At 45.8% G+C, this 22121-nt stretch overlaps 1 protein-coding gene across 5 annotated transcripts in view; it reads right to left on the bottom strand.

Annotated features, from left to right (window-relative positions):
- The window catches only part of TBXAS1 (thromboxane A synthase 1), a 160910-nt gene that overhangs the window by 44678 nt on the left and 94111 nt on the right, over positions 1–22121 (bottom strand). For all 5 annotated transcript variants that reach the window (XM_041753438.1, XM_041753435.1, XM_041753439.1 and 2 more), the window contains 4 exons: positions 11749–11837; positions 9906–10054; positions 8056–8186; positions 3412–3726 (listed from right to left, as the gene is read on the bottom strand). In XM_041753438.1, the coding sequence (XP_041609372.1) occupies positions 3412–3726; positions 8056–8186; positions 9906–10054; positions 11749–11837 (684 nt within the window). The remainder of the gene's footprint in view (positions 1–3411; positions 3727–8055; positions 8187–9905; positions 10055–11748; positions 11838–22121) is intronic.

Raw genomic sequence — 22121 nt, 5'->3', positions numbered from 1 at the left:
CTCCAACCCAGCGATCTCTTGACAAATACGAGGGAAACCATGAGATGAGTTGTGCAAGGCTCTCCAGGGACATTGTGGAAGAGCTAAGTCAGAGCATCTTTGGGTGTAGGGTCTGGAGCCTGAGTCTGGCATTAATTGGCACTTCAGAAATATTTGTTGCATGGAAAGCAACAGGAAAATTATAACAAGTCATACTTTACATGCAAATTTTCAGGAAAATAACGAATGTGTGAACATCTAATCTGCATTTCCATGTCCTGACAGATGGCCCCTATTAACAGAACTCTGATTATATTAAAGGAAGGAAGGAAAGGAAGGAAGGAAGGAAGGAAGGAAGGAAGGAAGGAAGGAAGGAAGGAAGGAAGGAAGGAAGGAAAAAGAAGGAAGGAAGGGAAAAAAAGAAAGGAAAACAAAAAAGAACCTACAAATATCATTGAATGGTCATCATGTACAACACTTACACGGCTATTAACACAATTGTGATTGCCTAATCAATTAAAAAAAAAAGACAACCCCTATGTATTCCCATTTCTCAGAGACAGTCCCAGCTGTGACTCAGAGAAAGAAAATGACCTAGCTTGGTAGGGGGGGCTTTCATGGCTGGGGCAGGGCTTTGGCTCCTGTTTCTTCTTAGAAGAGGGGTCTGGGCCCTGAGAGTCTAGGGCTGACTTCTCAAAGGTGGAACCAGAGACCGCCTATATCAAAATCATTTGATATGTTTATTTAAAATTCAGGTTCCTAGGCCCTGGCCTCGACTTACAGAATAAGAACCTATGAGGAAAGAGCCCTGGCATCTGCATTTTAAGCCATCTCCCCCTTTGAAAAATTTTACCTACCAAAATCTGTTTCTTTTCTCATGGAGTCTCAATGCCTGGCCACATTCTGCACAGCCCCCCGGGGAGACGGTTCTCTGGGGGAAAGAAGCCCCACCCCGGGGGGGTGGAGGGATTGGAAGTAGGCTGGGTTTGGTGATACAGTATCACCCTCCTTGAGGTCATGGTCAGTTGAGGCTATGTCAGAGCTGAGGGGCTGTGTGAGTGAGGGCGTCTGAATGGAAGCCAGTGGAACACTCCTTGTGTCCTCGTGGTAGATGAACATAACGGATATAATTGTGGTGTAGCTGGTGGGACAGACTCCTAGAGCCCCATGAGCTCTCTCAATGACACCACACATTCTAGACTTGATTATTTGCTGCCTTCTATTGCCCAGGAAGGTTTCATTTGGGAGGGTGGGTATTATTTTCATAGACATTATTTTTTTTTCAATTGGTGATTACATTTCCTGAAGGTGTGGATCATGACTTCTACCTCCCTCTTCAACCCACCACCATGTCTCCCACACTGCTGACCACTCTCTAGATGCTGGCTTCTGGTTTGTTTGAGACCATGGGGCGAATACCCTCTACTGCCTTAACTGCCTTCCCAAGATAGCAGCCAGAGCTTCCTCTGGCATGTGCTCTCCCAAGTTCTCAGTCTTATGACATGGGTATGATCAACTCCGGGGGTGGGATTGGCTGGCTTAAGCCCCTCCACGCTGCCATTCCCATGGCTGCAATGGTTGGCTCAAGAATGGGCAGTGACCTAAGTAAGCATCCCAACTACGGTGAGCCTGATGACTCCTGCTGAGAATTTAGAGCCACAGATTCTCTTCTCTCTTGGTAACGAGCAAGGAAGCCTACTGTAGTCCTAAACATTCTTGGCTGGCTCCCCGGACTTTGAGAGGAAAGCACATGAAAATGGGGCCAGTACTAAGAATGCACAACCAAGAACTGGGGAGAAACTGGGATCTGCGCACACATTTGAGGCCTGGGTAAAGATTTGCTCAAAGTCACATCTCTTCCTAGGCTGCTCTGTGATCTGTACTAATAAGTAACCCCACCTCCCCACTGCCTCTTTTTTTTTTTTTTTTTGGTTTAGATTGGGTTTTGTTAGGTGCCACTAAATGTATCTTGCTAGATATGCCCTTCAGCCTTCTCTTGCAGTCATGTACCCCAGTCATCGTGAGTCCCTCTTCAAACATACAGACAGACAAACATCACAAGTACCCAGGAAACAGGATATGATGGGTGGTGGGAATAGGTAGCAGGGTTATTTGGATGCACAACTTATTGAGACTCCATGCCCAAAGAATGTTGATTAACGGATCAATGTCAACCTGGAGGGAAGCCCTGTCCTGTTCAACATTTTAATCAATGACTTGGGTGGAAGAGGAGGTATGCTTACCAAGTCTCAGACGACTCCAAGCTGAAGAATTGCTAATATGACAGATGGCAGAACCAAGATTCAAAATTATTTTGACTGATGTGAGCAACAGTATGGATAAGTATAAACTCTTGCATCCAGGCTCAAAGAAATCAACGGGATAAGCAGTGCCCTGGGGAGACCTGGCCCAGCAGATGTCAGAACGGTGTGGAACTTAAAGTTGACCGTTGGCTCACGATGAGCCAAAAGTTGAGGCAATTAGTAACATAGCTAATGAGGTTTTCAAATATTTGAAATAACAAAATATTTGAAAACTGCATTCACAAAGAAAGGCTGACCTTGCACCTACTTCCCTTGTGGGATAAAGAAGTGGATTTTTCTGAAAGCAGTTTATCAGCTCAGTATATAAAGAAAAGTTTCTAAGGATTCTAAGAACAGGCCACCGCCCCCAAATTGTGAATGTAATAATTATATCAGAATGTAATGAAGTCTACTGGAGTGTCCTTCCCTTTAAAAGCACAGATTTTTAACAACTTGTGACTCAAAGCAGTGCGCATAAAAGCATCCAGAAAAACATGGGGTGATAAAGTAGCCTCACTCAGCACCCTTGAAAGTTCGCTTCAACTCCACCAAAGAAGAGGCTCATCTAGAAGGAATATCCCGAATCTGGACTCGGTGCCAACCAGCCCATTTCACCTCACTCCATTTATGGCCTTCCTCCTCGATGCTCACCCAGGTTTCATTCCTGCTTTGGCTTGGTCTATCCTTTGGTCCGCTCCTGTGCCAGGAGGACTGGGTTCCCCTCCGGCCTCACATCTGCCTCCCAGGAAGAGCGCTGACTCCACAGTCAGAGCATTGGGAAACCGCACCTCCCCCTTCCTTACCATCCCTGGCTCTGTGACCCTCCCTCAGAGCTAAGACTTTGCAGCCTCCCGAGGCAGGCCTGGATCCACAGACCACCCCACACGGCAGAGGCATGCACGACACACCTTCTTTTCTTTCTTTTCCTTTCTTTTTTCTTTTTTTTCTGTTGTCCTGAACACTTCCTTTTACTTGCTCACCCAGAGGTATAGAGAAGGTGGGCAACACCCCAGTTTCATCTTATAAACTTAGAATGCGGTTTTAGTGAGGAGATTATAAAAAATAAGTTTCACTTGTACCAACACAAAATCATGTGTCCTGCAGATTTCCAATGGACAACGGTACTCACATATTTCTCCTTAAAGCTGTCCACCTCTGCCAGAAGCTTCTCTTGGCAGTCAGGGTTGGTGGCCAGGAGGTAGGTGGCAAAAGAGAGTGTGTTGGTGATGATCTCATAGCCAGCGATGAGGAAGATGAAGGCCTGGCCCACGATCTCATCCAGAGTCAGAGGCTGGGACAGGTGTCTGGGCTGGTGTGGCCGGGAGGGACCCACGGTGCAGTCGGTGGAGGAGAAGACTTGTCTGACCATGTCGAAGCTGTCCACACCCAGAGAGGTGGCCAAATGTCGGGCATCCAGGATCAGTTGGAGGAAATCTCTCCGTCTCTAAGGGACAAACGGAGAAAATGCCCATTCTAGACCTTTGAGTCACATAAATGAGACTTCTTGGAAAAAAAAAAAAAGACATGCATATATAGCGTTTTTTGTTTTTTGTTTTCGTTTTTGTTTTTTAGATATTTTTCATTTCTTTGAGAGACAGAGACAGTGTGAGCAGTGGGGAGGGGCAGAGGGAGAGGGAGAACCCCAAGCAGACTCTGTGTTGAGCACAGATCCTGACATGGGGCTCCATCCCGTGACCCTGAAATAATAACCTGAGCCGAAATCAAGAATTGGAAGCTTAACCAACTGAGCAACCCAGGCACCTCGTGTATATGTGTAACTTTTAATGAGATTGATGGGACCAGCACCCTCGCTGCAGGATTATCTGAGATGGTGAGAACCTGGAAGCCTCAAATGTCCTTTATATGGCACTGGGTTCTCAGGCTCTGGTGCAGCAAACAGCAGACGGTGATGCTGCCATTAAGAAGGATGAGGCCATTCTATCTGGGCTGATTGGGAAACGTGTTAAGCCATTTGGGGAAGTAAAAAAAAAAAAAACAGAGCAAGTTGCAGAACAATACACACAGTGGAACCTCATTTCTGTAAAAACGGTACATGTACAATACACATAATTACACGTATTTGTTCATGCATAGAAGATGTTTAGCAACATCTAAACCCGGCAGTTCACAGCGAGCTGGAGGAGTGGGAAAACCGGGGGTGTGGTGGAGGCTTTGATTTTTTTTTTTTTTTTTACTTTATACATGTTTGTACTGTTGGTTGGCTGGTTTGTTTTCCAACAAGAAAGCAAAGCACCTATAGATTTAAAGCAAAGCACGAGCTCCCTTGTTCACTTACACACCACTCGGGGCTCACTCAGGTGGCCATTCACTTTCCTCACACAGTAGGAAATTGGCAGAAGCAGGGAAAGGAGGGAATGAGCCTTGGGGAACCTGGCCTGCCCATACCTCCCCCACCCTTGGGTCCCTCTTCCCATAAGGATCCCCTGCCTCATTTATGTGCTTAGAGCTTTCTTACCATTCTCCCCTATCTTCTTAGCAGCAATTTGCATATTCTTCATATTTTTACTACCACTAATTGTAACAATCGAAGCATTTATGTATTGCTTTCGAGTTGACCAAGTGTATCCCTGGCCTATCCGTTCTTCGAAAAGCTCGTTAATGTGATGAGTGACAACCAATATGTTGGTTGTCTTTTCCAAAGTGTATGGAGCTAAACAGCCAAAGGAGAGAGTCAGAACCACTGGGAGAAACATAATTCCAAAGTACTGTACCTGGTGCAACGTGTGCACAATTCCTTGGCTTCTGAATTTCTATTGCGTTAAATAATCCGTGCCTGCCCCACGTGTCAGTGCTTAATTCCAACCCATAAGATTGTTGTTACTTCACGTGCTGTTGCTTTTTCTCCTCCATGAGAGTATAAGCGAGTCCAGGGCAGGACCCTGTGGCCCACCCCCATGCCTGGTGTGGTGCTGAGCACGTGTTAGGCCTGCGATAAATAATCCCACAAATAACAGTGCAATGCGGTAAACACATTTTTTGAGAAAGGCTGTGTTGGATTTGCTTACAAGTGCATGCCCTTGGAGACTGAGGCCTTTGGAGCTCCACTGCTTTCCAGCTTTTGTGACCTTGCAGGACGTCTGCTGAGATGCCAGCGGGGCTCACAGCTAAGCCTGTGGACATCGAGTACCTTGAGTCTCAGGAGCCAGGGCCTTGGTGTCCTACCAGCCTGCTCAGGTGAGCCACAGCTGGCTGCCTCTTTCCAGCCTGGCCCTGATCATACTGATTTCCAGGAGGCATCCTCAAGGGCTGGCTTTCCCCAGATTCCTTCCTGATGCTTGGCCAACATCTGGGTGGCTACTGTGGTCCCGTGGAGCAGAGTCAGGACGGGGCAGGGCATGATGGCACATGTGGCAGGTGAGTGCTTTCTTTTACCCTGGCTCCTGGATGAGAATTCCCAGGCCTGTCAGCTGGGGAGTGTTAAACTCCTCAGGGTGGGCAGCCCGGGTGGCTCAGCAGTTTAGCGCCCACCTGACCCAGCCCAGGGCCTGACCCTGGAGTCCCAGGATCAAGTCCTGCGTTGGGCTCCCTGCATGGAGCCTGCTTCTCCCTCTGCCTGTATCTCTGCCTTTCTCTCTGTGTGTCTCATGAATAAATAAATAAATAAAATCTTGAAAGAAAGAAAGAAAGAAAAGAAAGGAAGGAAGGAAGGAAGGAAGGAAGGAAGGAAGGAAGGAAGAAAGAAAGAAAGAAAAAAGAAAGAAAGAAAGAAAGAAGGAAAGAAAGAAGGAAAGAAAGAAAAAGAAAGAAGAAAGAACTCCTCAGGGTGCCACACAGTTGTCCCTAAGGCTCACCCTTGGCTTTAGGGGAGGGGGGTGGAGACGGTGTCGGGCAGGAGAGCACCGGGGGCTCTTCCCAGCGGTAGAACTGCAGCTGGCGCCCCTTCCTCTCATCCCTGCTCTGACAGGCTGCTAGAGGGCCATCGAGCACGAGCACGGTTAGAACTCTGTTGTCACCTCCAGCTACAAAGGCCAGAGGACAGGGCTGCTCCCTAGGGCCTGGGCGCTGGAGAAGAGCATTAGTGTAGATGGGTTTCTTTTATTTGCACTGTATCACAGAGGCTATTTGAACACTGCCCATTTAGGACCGAAACAGTGCTGCTTTATGGTTATATCCAAGAAAAATACGCACCCTGATAGATGTAGGTGTCTAATCCACCCATCGGCTAGAGCTTAGAAAAATATTTACCTTTTAACATCTGTGCTGCATTTTCCACTGCGCAAACACACATCTGCTTGATGGAATGTCTACAGAGTTTAGATGGGTTTAAAGCAAGTTTTCTTAGTAACCATATAGCTCTGTCTTGACACGGGCAGTCCTGGATTTGTGGTTGGGAGGTTTTTCTCAGATCAACTCATTGTTTGAAACAAATAGCTCTCGAGTTTATAAAAGGAAGAGCTCGAGGCAATCCCAGTAATTGGATCTTTAATAAACCCCTCACCTCATAGTAAGCCATTCGGTGCAACAGTTTTAGAATTTTCAGCCTGATTCCACAGCCTGTGGGGTTCGGGCTGGGGGAGGGGCGGGTGTGTGTGTGTGTGTGTGTGTGTGTGTGACAAAACTGTCATCAGAAAGCTCTTCAGAGCGATTCTGAGGTTTGGAAACGTGGCTTTCCCCACCCCTCCTTCCGTAGGCTTCATCCTCATTCTGGAGACGCATGAATCTGGATGAGAATGTTCTGTCCTTTTAGGTGGCAAAGCCAGGCCAGGGACACCAGTGAGCTGGTTCTTTTCCAAGGGCATCAAGTGCAGTTCACGGTGGTGTAGGCCAAGGGGTTGTGAGCTTCTGCACACCTTCCCCTGCTTTCTGAACCAGGACACTTTTGCTTCCGAGTCTCCAGCGGGGGGGACGCCAGGCGAGACGAGGCTGCTGCTGGTGCATCCAGCCACTGATTGACCCCCGATCTCCTTCTGGGCCCCCCCCAGCGCAGCAATGGGACCTCACGTTGTCCCTTATTAATCTCTCTGAGCTAGTCTTTGAAGCAACCCTTTTAAAGCTCGCACAACTCAATTCCAGAGAAGACACTTCAGCCCTCGTTGTTTCCTTTTGAAGCAACTTTCTTGAATGCAACGAGGCCCTTAGAGAATAGCATTAGGCGTGCATGAGTGTATCCAACAGTGAAATTATTTTCCTAACTGAAAAGTCCCATTTCTGTTCTCAGCCAAATATTCCCTGGATTCCTCCTATGTGCCAAGTGTGGTGCAAGTCTGTAAGGAGGAAAAAGTCTCAGGGTCTCAGATGCAGCAGGAGAGAGCCCTCACCCCCAAATTTCATAGCCACGTCATCCATGCTGAAAGCCAGTGTGAGATCAATTGCCAGTTGCCCCAACCCCTCTCTACGGCTGATGCTCTTCATGCTGTAAAATCCATCTTGCCGATTTTCAATAGAAAGGATATGCCGATGAAAAGTCCACGAGGGCACATTTATCTGGAAAATTCTTTGGGGCTGCTATTGTTGGTGCTTGAAATAGAGAGGCTGTGAGTTTGGGGGTGGGGCGCCCATGTCAGAGCCTGGACCGTTTGCTCTGGGCTTCTGTCCACCATCCTTCCCCTCTGTCCTCTCTTTTCTCTTTTGTGATCACCCCTTCTCAGCCCTTCTCCTTTCCTCCTCATGCCCTGGAAAGCTCTAAGCGGTAGGCCTCAGCAAGGGCCAGCGCGGGGTGTGCGGGGCTGGGAGGGAAGAGACAGGACAGAGGGAGGGGTGCCAAATCAGGCCCCACTCCACTTCGACGCCGTGTCCTATTAAGATACTTTACCTCTTCGGCTGCTTGCTGGTCCCGCAAGGCAATCACATTCCTAATGAGTTTGTTAAAAAAGCCATTCAGTTCATCTCGGTTCTTATTGGGCAAAATCCGGGCCAGTGGGACCATTATGGATGGAAATGATACTTGAAAGAGAAAAACAAAAGTGGCACTGAAAACAGGGTGGCAGTAACCCGGGGCTACCCGATGCTTGTTGCCAGGGAAGCAGACCCCGGCCTTGACTTAGAGTCCTCATCAGAAGGCCGCCCCCCCTCCCCCGCCGGGATCTGCATGCTTTCCAGCAGGTGCTGTGCCTTATTCCACTCGCCACTCAGTAAGCACATGATAAATGTCTGCACAACTGAGTCCACACTCCATCTGGCCCCCAAGAAGTCAATCTCATCCTTAGAATTTAGTTTTCCAGGTCCTAGAGAGGGAGGCCCACGGTCTTCATATTCCATCAATGAGGACGGGTTATAGGGTTTGTTTCAAACCTGAGCAAGTGGTGGAAGCTGATCTATTTTCTTAACTTGGGGGCCATTTGCATTTGCTTTCCCACAGGGTCACTGTCCCCAGAGCTACCGCCTGAATGGTCCCTACGAGCTGCCACGGCAGCTGCTGGCAAGAACACTGGCCCTGTGGGTACGTCCCTGCTGTGCCAGGTACATGCAGCCTATGTCCTTGCTGTCATGGCCTTGGGCAGGGCTCCTTGGGCCAAGGACACTTCTCTTCTCCTAGAGGGTGGCTTAGGGCAAGGGGCCGAGCAGCCGCAGGGTTGCTCAGGTCAGGCCCGCCCTGCACAGGTGCTGCTTGGGAGCTGGGGGGGGGGGCAGGGAGGAGAAGTTCTGGGCCCTCAGAGCTTTCAGAACACTCTGTCCATTTTCAAGACCCAGACCCTGAACCAACGTGGGCTCAGAGTGGTCGAGAGAGGAGTGGGAGTAGCGACAGGGACAGGGGGCCACCCACTGCAGGGCATGTCCGTGGTCAGTGGCAAGGGGAGCTGACTCAGGGGAGCAGCTCCTGGAGGTGGCAGGGGGTGGGGGTGGTGGTGGTGAGGGACAAAGGGGCGGCTGATGGGACTCCCTCAGCGACCCCTCCTACAATTTCAGTGTGGGGCTGTTGAAGGGGATAGGGACTCCGTAGAAATGGACTCAGAAATGGGAGTGAGACTGACCAAGGAGTGAATACAATTTAGCAGCGTGGCAAAAAGGTCAGAAGTTGGGGCAATAATCAATAATGGCAATAGCAACACTTCAATACTTCCATAAAAGCAAGAAGATGCTGGAGTTGGCCAGAGGGCAAAACCTCAGTTCTAAAATAAAAATAAAATAAATCAACCAGTCTCCACGGTATCAGGTAACCTGTCAGGACCTTCATGTGATTTCTAGTTTACTGTGCTTCAAGAAGAGAGGTCCTCTGAAGAGGGTTTTGCTGGGGGCGGGGGTGGGGTGGGGTGGGCAATATGATGTAGAAAATGAAAGGCTTTGGGCTCCAGTTTTGGCTCTGCCTTTCTAAGCTTCAGTTTTCCCATCTGTGAAGTGGGGATGAGAATACTTCCCCACAGGGTGAACGCAGCACTTTCGGAGGCAGCGCAAGCAAAGCGCTCAGCACTGTTCTCTCTGCCGCCGTGGTGAGAGAAGCCCGAGCTACCTGCCTTGGTAATGAGTGGCCCTGGCTGGTGACAAGAGGAGCCTGGGTGGTTCTGAGCATAAGGCCTCTGTGGGGTGGACTCTGTAGGGTGACTCTCAGAGACCCCTCGTGGTCGGGGTAATCCCCAAAAGCTGCCTGGGCCCTCCCAGCTGTCAGGGCATCTGGCCAGCTTGCTGGACCCCGGTCTTCCCACCCTGGGCAAGAGTTGCACTTACAGATTAAAACCAGGATAGGTCTGGGGATGGAGTATGCAAAGAAACGCCTGCAGTGCTTCACAAAGGGGTCCCCGGGAGCCCGTCGGGAGTCCACTTGGGTGCCAAAGGCGACACTGGCAACCACATCTGTGGTGTAGCAGCTGTAGCACCTGCGGGAAGAGGGAGCCATTTGGGTGTGGTAAGGGCCCTGCCATTGGCCTGGCCATCGTGCACACCTCTAAAGAGGCACCACTTCAGAGCTGAAGTGAGGGGGTGGGAAAGGACCCCTGGGTTGAGATCCTTTGAGCCTGGCAACAGAATTCAGGAGGAGACACAAGAACCTATCAGATGGCTCATGCAAACAAAGACTGGGGAGGGTAAGAGAGCATCATGTCCTCAACTTTCAGGCTTCAGGCAGCCTTAATCAACCAGCCACAAATTCCAAGAAGGATGTTTTAAATTTTCCTCCCTGTGGGGAAGGGAACACAGTTGACCCAAAACCCATGCATCTTGCCCCAAAGCTGTGCAGAGTCGGTCCAAAGCCAGGATCGAGCGGTTAACTGATACAGAACAAGTTGGGGGTTGATGAATTAGCAACCTGTTCATCTAGTTTTATTAGCTTGTCCCCCTCTTCCTCCTAGTGATTTTACAGTTTTTCTAAGAGTAACAAACCAAAAACAAGGGCGCTTCACACTCAAATAAATACAAGACAAACTTTGGGACCAGCTTCGTGAACATATGTATATTATTACAGAAAACACACGTTGCACTTTAGAAACAAACAGAAGGAAAAGTGTCTGGCAACAGCTCCAGAAAAATTAACCTCTTAGGCTCTAGGAAACCTGCCCTCAAAAGGCCATTTTAAACCAGAATGATCCTCCGTTGGTATCTTGCAGGAGGAGTCAGGTGCAGTTCTTTCTAAAAAAAAAAAAAAAGGCTAGCAATGGGGTACGCACATCCTTTTATAAAGAAAAGTTCTTATTTTTGTGGCTTGACGCAGGCACACATGGAGTTCCTTTCTTTCACCAACAGCTTATCACTAAGGAATAAATGACATCCCCAGATGACTTCTTTTATTTTGACTGCTTTATCGAAAATATTTCCACAATTGATTGCACATGTCCCCGCTACAACGAAGGCCATCTGCCTACTGAATGCAATTCCCTCTGATCCTCACGGCCAAAGAGTTAAGGGTTTTTAAGTTATTTATTTTGCTTTTGTAGTTGTTCTTTAGCCAACTCATGCATCTCATGGCCAGAGAGAAAGTGTGTGAGAGGATTTTGTAAACACCACGGCAGAATTTGAATGCTGGTGATGGTTATGTTATTATTTCATTATAAGTGATAATAAGAACGAGTCGGCTTCTGGCTGACCCGAGTCTCTCGCCTTACTCCTCTGGTGCCAAAAGCCATAACTTAGCAGAGGACACGTGGAGGGGAAGCCAGATAATCAGTCATTTCAATTTGGTGTCCACCGCTAAGTCCTGGCTCCTAGGCTGGGGTGCATTGCAGTTCTTGCAATTTGGTGAAAATGCATGGACTTCCCCTTCCCCCGCAGGCCTGTCCTCTCTGCCCACTCCCGCATCTGCAGAGGTCACAAGGCGTGTCCACCCACACGCCACTGCCCACCCAAGGCTTCCTGCCACATGCCACACCTACCCTGGGCTTTGTTCCCATTCTCTGCACATTTTACGTGGGTTTCATTTCTTCTTATTATTCAGTCCACCCATGCTTTTTATGAGCTTCTAGCGTTTCCATAGTTTGCTGGTCCCGAGGTAATTGTCCAGCAATTATGTACAGTTACAAGAAGCAGCAATTCAGAAGTCCGATTTCTCATCTATCCTGTGGCCACATAGCACCCTTACCTCTGGATGTCGAAGGCGTCCCCGGATTCCGCGTAGTGTTTTAAGTGAGCCAGGAGCGGATCGCAGGCTTGGCTGATTAGGGGAGTCATCTGATAGCAGATAACAAAGGGGTAATTAGGCAGGGAGCACACCTAAATTAGCTGCAGATACAGAGGTTATGTGTGGAGCTTCCTGGGAAAACATTGTTTTCAAGGTAACTTTCATGCAGCGAAGATTCAAGAGGAGGGTCTGAACTTCACAAAAATCGTAAACTACAATAGCTGTAAACGTCTATTGTAGCTTAAGCAATCTGTTCTTTTGGAAGCAAGAAGAAGAAAGGATTTCGAGTAAATACTGTGAAATAATTACAAAAATGATCATTAAGTGCTTAGACAGAAATGAGAATCAGTACTTAGTTTCATGACATTTGGTTAGCATTAGAGAGTAAATAGCCCACAATCCATATGTACTCTCTCTGGAATTAGCCCAAATCCATGTTTGCTTGGTTCCAATTATACTTTAGATCTTCCAATAGAATATAGAATCGTAGTCTCCAAAGGAACGTACGATCGTCCATTTCAACTTTTTTCTCAATACGAAAATCATTTTTAGAACATTTCTGATGGATGGCTATTCATTTCTGCATCTGCTGCTTAAACCTTTGAATACGTATGTGTAAGGGAGCCCTTGACTTCAGGAGAATTTCATGCCCACCCAGGGAAATTGCTGAGTTTTTTTTAATATTAAAATATTTTCATTATGGAAAATGTCTAACATATGCACACAGAGAGAATGGTATCGTGAACGTTTGTGTAATGACTATCCAGCTTCGACAAGTTTGGATCTCATTTTTGGCTACTACCACTTTGACCCCAGCCGCTGGCTCGAGGGGGTGGGATTCTCTGTGGAACCTGATGGCCACACATGTGACCTTATATTTTCTCCTGTATATTTGCAAAGCCAAGTCAGAAACGCCGAGGGGAATCCTTCTAACCAGTGTCCATTCTACAGTAACACCATAGCTAAAGCAACATGCCATAAACCATTGTTCTGAGCCTTTCTTCTGGAAAACATTTTTAAAATGTTAAATATGTTATGATTTTGCTATTTTGACACTAGAACATAACTTCCTGAGGGCAGGGAAGATTTTTGTCTTTTTGTTAATTTTTATGTCCCCAGAACCTAGAACAATGCCTAGCACATAGTAATTATTTTTTGAATGAGGGAATGAATTTGAATGATTACTTAAGACCCAGTCTTGGCCCCCCCCCCTTTTTTTTAAGATTTTATTTATTTGTTCATGAAAGACACACAGAGAAAGGCAGAGACACAGGCAGAGGGAGAAGCAGGCTCCCTAGAGGGAGCCCAATGTGGGACTCGGTCCCAGGACCCCAGGATCACGTCCTGAGCTGAAGGCTCAACCACTGAGCTACCCTGGCATCCCTAGTCTTGGCTCTTAAAGTCTTGAGGCTTTGGGGAAAGTTATAGGATGTTAATCTACTTGTTAGAAGGTATGTTGTACTGAGGCAAAATCTTCCCTTCTAACAACCTTTCACTGGTTTCAGTTGACTTCTTCCACACAGTAATGCTTCAAATACTCAGACAGCAAATGCTGCTCCTCCTCATCTCCTAGACAGTTGTTCCCCATCCCTTCAACCACTCCTTGTGGCACATGGTCTACATGCACTTCTCCTTTCTTATCTCTCTCTCTTTTTCTCTCTCTCTCTCATCAGTGTCACTCTTGGAAGGCAGCTCCATAAATGGAACACAATATTTCAGGTAAGATCCCATAAATCATAAATGGGTCACTTCCCTGCATGCCAATCACAAGCCCAGGTGTATGTTGACTTTTTAAGAAGACATGTATGACAGGACAATATTGAGGTTCGGGTCAACAAAGACCACAAGGTCTTTTTCCATGCATCATCACCACATGCAATTGATTTTTTTGACACTTCAGACTCCATTCATTAGAAAGGCTTTACATTTATATTATATTTGTTGCTGTAAAAAGTCCTGCCGTGTGTTCTGAGCAGAACCATCTTTTAACTCCCCTAAAACATTCAAGTGATTGGAGAAGCCTGGCACAGTGGGACAGCCTGGGTGGCTGTTAGCCAGATGTTGGAGGGACACATGGCTTCGTTGGGCCCCTCCATCCTATGGCTCTGCAAGTCAACCCCATGTGCTCTGCAGTGTCACCAAAGAACTGGGACACCAGTTCTTTCCAACAGCTTGCTGTGGGAGAGATGGTCCTGAGAAGCCGAAAGGCACTCCCGGTGAGTCAGAGTGAGCTGTAGGCTGTATGAGTTCCCAGAGCAGGGACAGCGGCCTGGACAGCACTTATGGGCAACCACGCAGCAGGTCAAGGAGCAGATGTGCAGAGCAGAATACACCCACACCCTCGATGGAGAGACAGCAGAGCAGCGGAGAGTCTCCTTTGTTGCCAAGACTCCTTGGAAGAAGTATCTGGAGAGGAACATTCTGGGGAAAAAGGATTTTCTGCTCATCAAGCTTCAAGGGCTTAGAGCACTAGAGTGCTTGTGCTCAGTGTGGGTGGGCCAAGGGGTACACTCATGCATTCAAATCTCATCTCCTACAACACTGGCTATTCCTGCTTTTTCCATCTGAAATTTGGTGAGTGTGCCTTTTAAGCCTTCATTCGGTCCATCCAGCAACACGTATACAGGAGCAGACACAGAGCCCGTGGCCCTCTGCTGGTCTGCTACTTTAGGTAGCCCCAGAATTGGCCAGCCGTCACTGATTCTGGCTCTTTGGCCGGCTGTGCATGAACCTAAGTTCACGAACCGAAGTGCAGCCATGCAGCAACTGCTCAATAAGTTGGCTGGGGAAGAATTTGTCAAATGATTTGCTGGGATAGAAATGTAATTGACCTCATATGCCTATCCTGAAGTCCACTCAGAACAGGGATGAGAATAGCTATCCTGATTTATTCCTGGGAACTCTGGGTGGGCTCTTCATGACAACCGCATTCTCTTCTAAATGCTCACACACTGTCAATTTAAAAATCCATCAGGACAAAAGTGCGTGTAAATGGGTCACTTTTAATGGCCTCTGGGCCACTGCTCTCGAAAAATCTCTGCCTTCGTGTTTGGAGAATTCTACTACTTCATCCATATTTCTGTGATTGCCTTCCCGGGCTATATTCTTCCATTATTTTAATAAGCTTAGTGGTACAAGTGAACTTATAAAATATTTTGTCAATATATTGACAATGATGGCTTCTGGAGTTCTTTTTGTCCTCATTACTGGAGGGATGGCCCTGTATGAATTACACCAAAACTCCGAGGAATACACCACTCTGGGACAGGAGGAAGGAGAGGGCTGTCACCCCGCCCGGGGTCAGTCAGAGGGTTTCGAAGTAGAAGCAGCCATGGCTAGCACCCGGCTCTAACATTAGATACCTGGATGCCCCGGGGCCTTTTAGCCTCTGAACGTTCCAGGAGTATTGCTTACCTAGAAATAAACTCTGGCTTCAGGAAAAAAAAAAAAAAAAAAAAAAAAAAGGAAGCTTACAGCTTACAGCTCCTTAATGGAACAAAAATGGTATGCAACATAAAATTGGATTTACACTGAACTCTTCAGAAGCATGCCTCGTGTAGAAGGGGTCCACCTGTGCTGAATCCAATCGTATGCTGGACAGTGCAATGGGGGGCTGGACCCACCACCCACCATTGGTTCCTCTATATGCTTGTAACTAGAATGCTTTGCGGCTGACTGGCATGATTGTAATTTTCCACCACGCTCTGCCTGCTGTCTGTTGCACTGAATGGGTAATGACATTTTTATTTGGGTTAATGTGATATGAGATGGGGCATGTAATATGAAAAATGTTTTAAGAAGCAATGCAGAGAAGATATTATAAGACGGTGGAGCATGCTCTGTATGTTGGCCAATAGGCATCGTTTCAGGCTTTCTTCCTTGCATTATACACAAGTAGTTATGGAATATTCACTCTCACACGAGTTGCATACAAACAAAAGCTCTCTTTGATGGGCTTGCAATCATTTTTATACAATCCACAAGCCCAGCAGTTATTCCCCTAGATTTGCAGACAAGCAGGCATAGGTGGCTTGTGCAAACACACAAGCACAGATGAACACACAATACTATCGTCAGATCTTAATAAAAGATTCTCATTTGATGGTTACATTTCATCTTTGTAGGATAATGAGAAATTTTTATTTTTGTTTTTTTCCCACATTTTTCATAAGGCACATATGTGATACTTATCATCAGATAAAATATTAATGTTATTAGCTTTTAAAAGAATGATTTCTTCTTGGGAATGACAGTCTAGCAGCCAAGCCCAGGGAGAAAGGTTCCCATTTTGCTTCTCTCACCTCTCACATTGATTGGCTTTATTCTAGATGGTGCTGAGTGTATGGTGTTCAGCCATTTGGTAACTAGCAGTCACCATCAAGGGTAAAGTACTCTCCTCAGCCTGGGAAAGAAATTCTTCAAGGAAGGAAGTCCTTGCTTAGCTGGAGTTGGCTGTATTACTAAATTGCCCAGTTGAAAAAAATGGATTTTTTTAAGACTATGTCTAAGGAATTCTGAGTCAAGGTATAGACAGGGGACAATAGAGTTAATTTTACAAGGTGGAAGAGCTTTCTGAGTGGTCAAAAGAGACAGCTCATAGGGAAATGACAAAGAAGGGCTAAGGATTTCTCCTGCTCATAGGCTTTCTTCTCTTTTTTTTAGGTGATTCACAGAATTTCATCAGTGGAGTTTCTTTCTCTGAGACTAAGATGCTGACCTTGTTAAGTACACTTGACCCTGGGAGAGCAAATCCTCAAAGCCACTGCCAGTTATTAGATTTCCTCTCCTTGGTAGTTTTTAGTTGTGCGACCTTGGTTGGGGGAATTGCTCAACTTCAGTGAGTCTATTTCTTCATCCACAAAATGGGAATAATGAGATCTTCTTTGAAGAGTTGTGACAGTGATTAGAAATATGTAAAAGGCTTGGCACTAGAAGGCATGACAGCTGTCCTCTGGAGGACCCCTGGTTTGGATGCTTGGCACCATTTCCTCTCCTCTTATTCCTTAGAGACAAGGCCCCATTGGATCCACCTGTTCTTGCCTCACCATGTTATCATTAGTTCCTTGTCTCTGTCTCTTCATCTTTATCTCCCTGCCAATTACTCTAATTCAGGCTTTGCCACCTGTCTGTCACCTGGAACGTGGCTATCATCCTGCTTCTTGAGAACAAAGCAGCATAAGTAATGTTGTAATCTCAATACTTTGTATAGTGTCTAACACATAGATGGACTAAAAAAGTTTTCTTTTTTATATAGATTTTTAGAAAGACTTTATTTCAGAGAGAGAGAGAGAAAGAGAGAGAGCACAGGCAGTGGGGAAGGGTAGAGGGAGAATCAGGTTCCCTACTGAGCAGGGAGTCTGATGTGGGACTCGATCCCAGGGCTCCAGGACCATAGCCTGAGGTGAAGGCAGATGCTAAACCATCTGAGCCACCCAGGACCCTTAAAAAATAGTTTTCGAAGAGATTCATAGCCTCCTTTCTTTTCACTTTTCAATCCAGTCTGTACTTAGTCACCAGACCGGTCTAATGAAAGTACTTGTTATCTAAGTATCCCCATTGACTGAAGGACGTAGAACAAGCTTGTTATCCTACCTTCTAAAGCTCACTAAGAATTGAATCCTGCCAATAACCATAAGCTTAGCAGATCTTCCCCTAGTCAAGCCTTCAGATGAGATCATAGCCCAGGCCAACAGCTTGACTACTGCACGCAGAGGCCCACAGAAACCATGAGCTAATAAAGTTTTACTGTTTTAAGCTGCTAAATTTTAGGGTAATTTGTTACACAGCAATTGATAACTAATACATTTGCCATGTCACCTTCTTGTGGCAACTCTTGTAAGTTGTCATACATTACTAAAGTTTTCGATATTTGTTCTATCAGGAATGAGCTTAGTGCAACATATTCAGTTGTGTCTCTAGAACTATCTAGGTGCTGACAGATTGAATGTTCCTTGAGGGCTTTGACATAGAAGGAACATGGGTTGACCGAAGAGCTCTTTCTATTTTAGCATGAATGTGGTGCAGTTTGCAGGGAGCTGGCTCTGTGCGAAAGACCTGGTACTCATGCTTGTTCTACCTCTTAGTTTAGGCAAGTCATTTGAATCTCTCTGAACTGGGATCCTCACCCTCAAACAAGGGGCTAATTGCAGTGCACTATAAAGTCCCTTTCCATTCTAGGATTTGAGTGAGGTCACTAAGCATCAGATTGAGTTACTTAAGAACCATGGAAAGAGCAGGCAACTTCCCAGTTTGGCACAGTAAAGGATTGAATCCATGAGCCTCTCTATTTGCTCCAACACATTCCATCCATGGTAAGAAACTCAATTTGTATCTCTTTGATGCATTGACTTCAGAATTACATAAAGACCTAAATCTGGTTATTTTTGTGTTTCAAAAACTTAGTAAAAGTGAGAATTAGAAATTCAGATCCTCTGACTCCTGGCTTGTTGTTCTCTCTTCCAAAATCAGAATCCACATTCTCTTTGTTCCTCAGTCAATTTACTTCTAGGTTATAATTTCACTTAATGCATGATGCCATGAACTTGGAAAACAAAACAAATAAACACCATTAAGCCTCTGGGACCCCTGAAACTTTGGAGAACAGAGTCAGCCCGGGTGCTAGAGATAACACATTTCCTGATTAGGGAGAGAGAAGGAAAGGACCCCTTCTTCATTATCTTCTACTTCTAAACCGAGATGCTCCCCCCCCCCCACCTTCAATGGTGTGTAGGCGGGCTGACTCATTGGTCTAGTATAAAGGAGATTCAGGAAAGAGCCTGAGCAGAGGGTACCACCCTGAGATCAAAATATGGCCCCTGGGAGCTGACCCCCTGGGGCCATGGAAAGTGGAGACTCCAGAGGTACAGGTATGACTTGCAACTGTCCTCACCTCCTCCTTCAGTGTCTGTCGCACGGGTCTAGAGGAAGTGTCACATCCTGCAGGCTGAAAGGCTGAAACTCCTCTCCTTACTCCCTCACTTTCAAGTACTTCATAGCTCCTCGCCCTCCAGTGAAGCTTGCACAAAACACTCCCCCTAGCACAGAACCCTCTGTGCCTCAACCTACTTTTCCAGTTTTCTCTCGCTAATCCGTTACATGTACTCTGTGTTCCAGCCAATTTGTACTCCTCTATTCCCTGAACACATCCTGTACTTTTTGTCCAGATGCCTTTGTTCTTGTAGCTCTTTCCACTTGCAATGTACCTTCTCCCTCTGTCAAAACCCAGTAAAATCTTCAGGACTCACTTCCAATGCTATCCCCTGCCGCCCCCTCCCCCCCAAAGTGGCTTCTTATGCTCGAAAAAGGACGTCAATTCTGTCACTGTATTCCACTACTTAGTAATAATGTAGGAATTTATGTACTTTGTTACCCTTCTACATTATAAACCCTTTATAGACAGGAACTAATAAATCTTCATTGCATTTTACAAATTTAATGTTTCATTCTATTTGGCATTCTTAGACCTGCGGGCAATGTTGTTTTGGAACTGATGTCAGAGGGGGATTTTCTGAATAAATAAGAGTCAGCTAATGGGGGTGGGAGATGGCATTTAAGCATATTGTTGACTTTAAAAAAATTAGTACCTTAAAGTGCTTTAAACTGGTGGCTAACAAATATAAAATTAATATCAGTTAACCAAACTTACTACCTCCTTCTGCCACCGAGATATTAAACACATCCATGACTTATTTTTATGCAGAATTTCCTGCTGATAAGTATCAGCTCTAGCCATCTAGGTGAATAATCAAGTGTCATTTCTAATAAGTCAGTGGCTCCTGTCAAGAGTTGTGACCAATTAGAACTCATCCCGATGAGGAGGTGGCTGCTGGTGTTGCCAAGCAACAGCCAAGCTGGGAGGCACATTTAGATGCTCGTTTAGATTTAACCAGTGGCAAGTCAGAGTGACATTATGATTCTGGCAAAAGGAAAGCCAAATTATAACCCAGGATGGGGTACCCATGATGAGGAGTGTGTTTTCTTTTAAATGCAAATGGAAAAGGAACATTTTAACCAGAATTTAAACAGTCCATCATTATACTGATTTTAATTAGGAGATTAGGTGTCAGTGGAATACAACTGTGTCGAAGGATAATGGTCTCTTGCTGCTAGATAAATACCCAGACATTCTGGAAAATGGGCAACTGGTCAGGCAGAGACAATGTATTTTTGGACTCCAAAGTATTTATTACCACAGCCACACTTGGTTATAATGACTTTCATTTTTATTGTTTGGAAGGATTAAGAAATAAAAGCAAATATTAAAAATAGACTGCTGGAGGCTCAGGCCGCCGAGAGAAAGCTGCTTGCTGCAACATTACTGGGAGAGTGGGTTCTGTTCTAGAAGCCCTCGTGCACGATCGTCTGAAGCGTGTACGCTGAAAATTTAAAGGCCAAGCCAAACCATGATGAAGACTGTAATCCTGTGAAGACTTTTGCACTGAAATGATCGCAGCTATGCGTTTACTCATAAGCTGGCTATATCAACTTAAATTTTTAAAAATTGTAGTCATTCTGGAGTAATATGTCTTCTCCAAGGCAGGAAAGGCCTAGAGGGAATAATAACCACATCTGCCTCCGCCTTTAAGATTCATACATTATTGACTGTGCCTTCCTGACAGGAAACATCTGGATGAAAGTGAAAAATTAGGCAGAGAGCTGGATTCTCAGCAACTGTGAGAGATACCAGCCTTCCCTGTCGGTCTGGCTTGTCTTTAACTGAGTCCCTGTGCACACAGATAGGATTGGCTCGTTTCCTGTTGAGTGACACACCCAGGCTCTCATGTATGAAGCTGCCGGCTGTCCAGTATCTGCTCAGCGGGTCACCGTCAGCTTATTTTGTGGGCGAATGAGGAAACATTCGTCACTTCTACAGTGCTTTGAGGACTGAGAAGACATGAGCCACCATACTGGGGCGGATCCATGGTCCATCCATTCTGGAGCCTGGTCTCTGCTAGAGGCACTTACAAATGGCATCATCTATGGACCTTACCACCAAAGTCACAGTGTCCCATGGCCTCATTTCTCCCAGGAGCCAGTCTGGACATTAACCACCCATGTTTTCACCTTTCAACTTATCTGAGCCCAGAACAAACGATGTTAAACAGATTTCTTCACTGCAGACTCTCCCAACTCATTAACATGCGAAGGTACATAACAAGGGCCACCCAGGTGCCCCAGTTGGTTTAGTGTCTGACAGCTCAGGTCCTGATCTCAGGGTCCTGGGATTGAGCCTCAAGTCAGTCTTGCTGCTCAGTGGGGAGTCTGCTTGGCCCTTTCTCTCTGCCCCTCTGCTCATGCGCACTCTCTCCCTCTCTCTTGCTCTCTCTCAAATAAATTAAAAAAAGAAGATGGTTGGCAATATTTTATGGAACTGTATGACCATGGGCCCTTTTCAGTCCTCAACAATTTCAAATCCTTTTCCTTGGTAGTAGTTCATAGCTTGAAAGTTCATTATCATATAAGTATAGTTTTGATGCTTTTCTCTTAAAGGTATTATTTTATTCTTGGTTACACTGAAAGTTAGCTGCCACTTTTGTGCTGACTTACACAATCTTAGAAGAGTCTTAGAAGCTTATTCTAATTGATTTAATATTTGTAAAATCAGAAGAGCTTACAGGAATGTGTAGATTTCACATTATGCCCCCTCTTTCAGATGAATTATAAAATTTAAAAATAAAATTAGAGCTAACCTGGGTCTCCTGGGAATCTCCATTATTTATATTTTTCCCTCAGAGAAGAATTAATTTAGCCCCAGTTTTGTTTCGTAAAATTAAATCTATTTACTTTCTGGCCCATAATAAAGTTTTACATAACCCCAGGGCTGCTCATTAATAGTCTTTGGTAGAGAATCTAGTACAAGACACTAAAAATTTCAAAAAATCCACTGGTTGCCCTTTTTAAAAAAATTAATCTTTTAGGGGACAGAGCAAGAACTCTGGCAGGTCAACTGAGCAAAATGTTCCCTAATAAAAAAAAAAATCCATTTTTTTCCCAGCAGTGCTCAGCAATCCTGTAATATAAGCCTCAATAGCTTGGCTGTCACTCGACTATGATTTCTGTGGCCTCTTTTTCTGGAATCAGGAGCGCAGCAACCAAATTTTCACCAGTGCCTTATCTTTCTATGTTGTCCCTAACCTGAAGCCAAAAACCGCTTTTATTTTAAATAAAAATACGGCTTTGTGACTTAATGCTGATTTTAAAGTAATCTCTGAGCATTGCTGACCCAGGCTACCTAACAGGCACATGGATCAAGACTGTGCTATCTGGGCCCTTTGAATATTAATGACGCTTCCAGACACAGGTAGTAGAGGGCGTAGATTGCCAAGGTGCCAACG

This window comes from Vulpes lagopus, chromosome 4 (assembly GCF_018345385.1).
Source record: "Vulpes lagopus strain Blue_001 chromosome 4, ASM1834538v1, whole genome shotgun sequence".
Taxonomy (NCBI): Eukaryota; Metazoa; Chordata; class Mammalia; order Carnivora; family Canidae; genus Vulpes; species Vulpes lagopus.
This window is presented reverse-complemented; position numbering and strand designations above follow the sequence as displayed.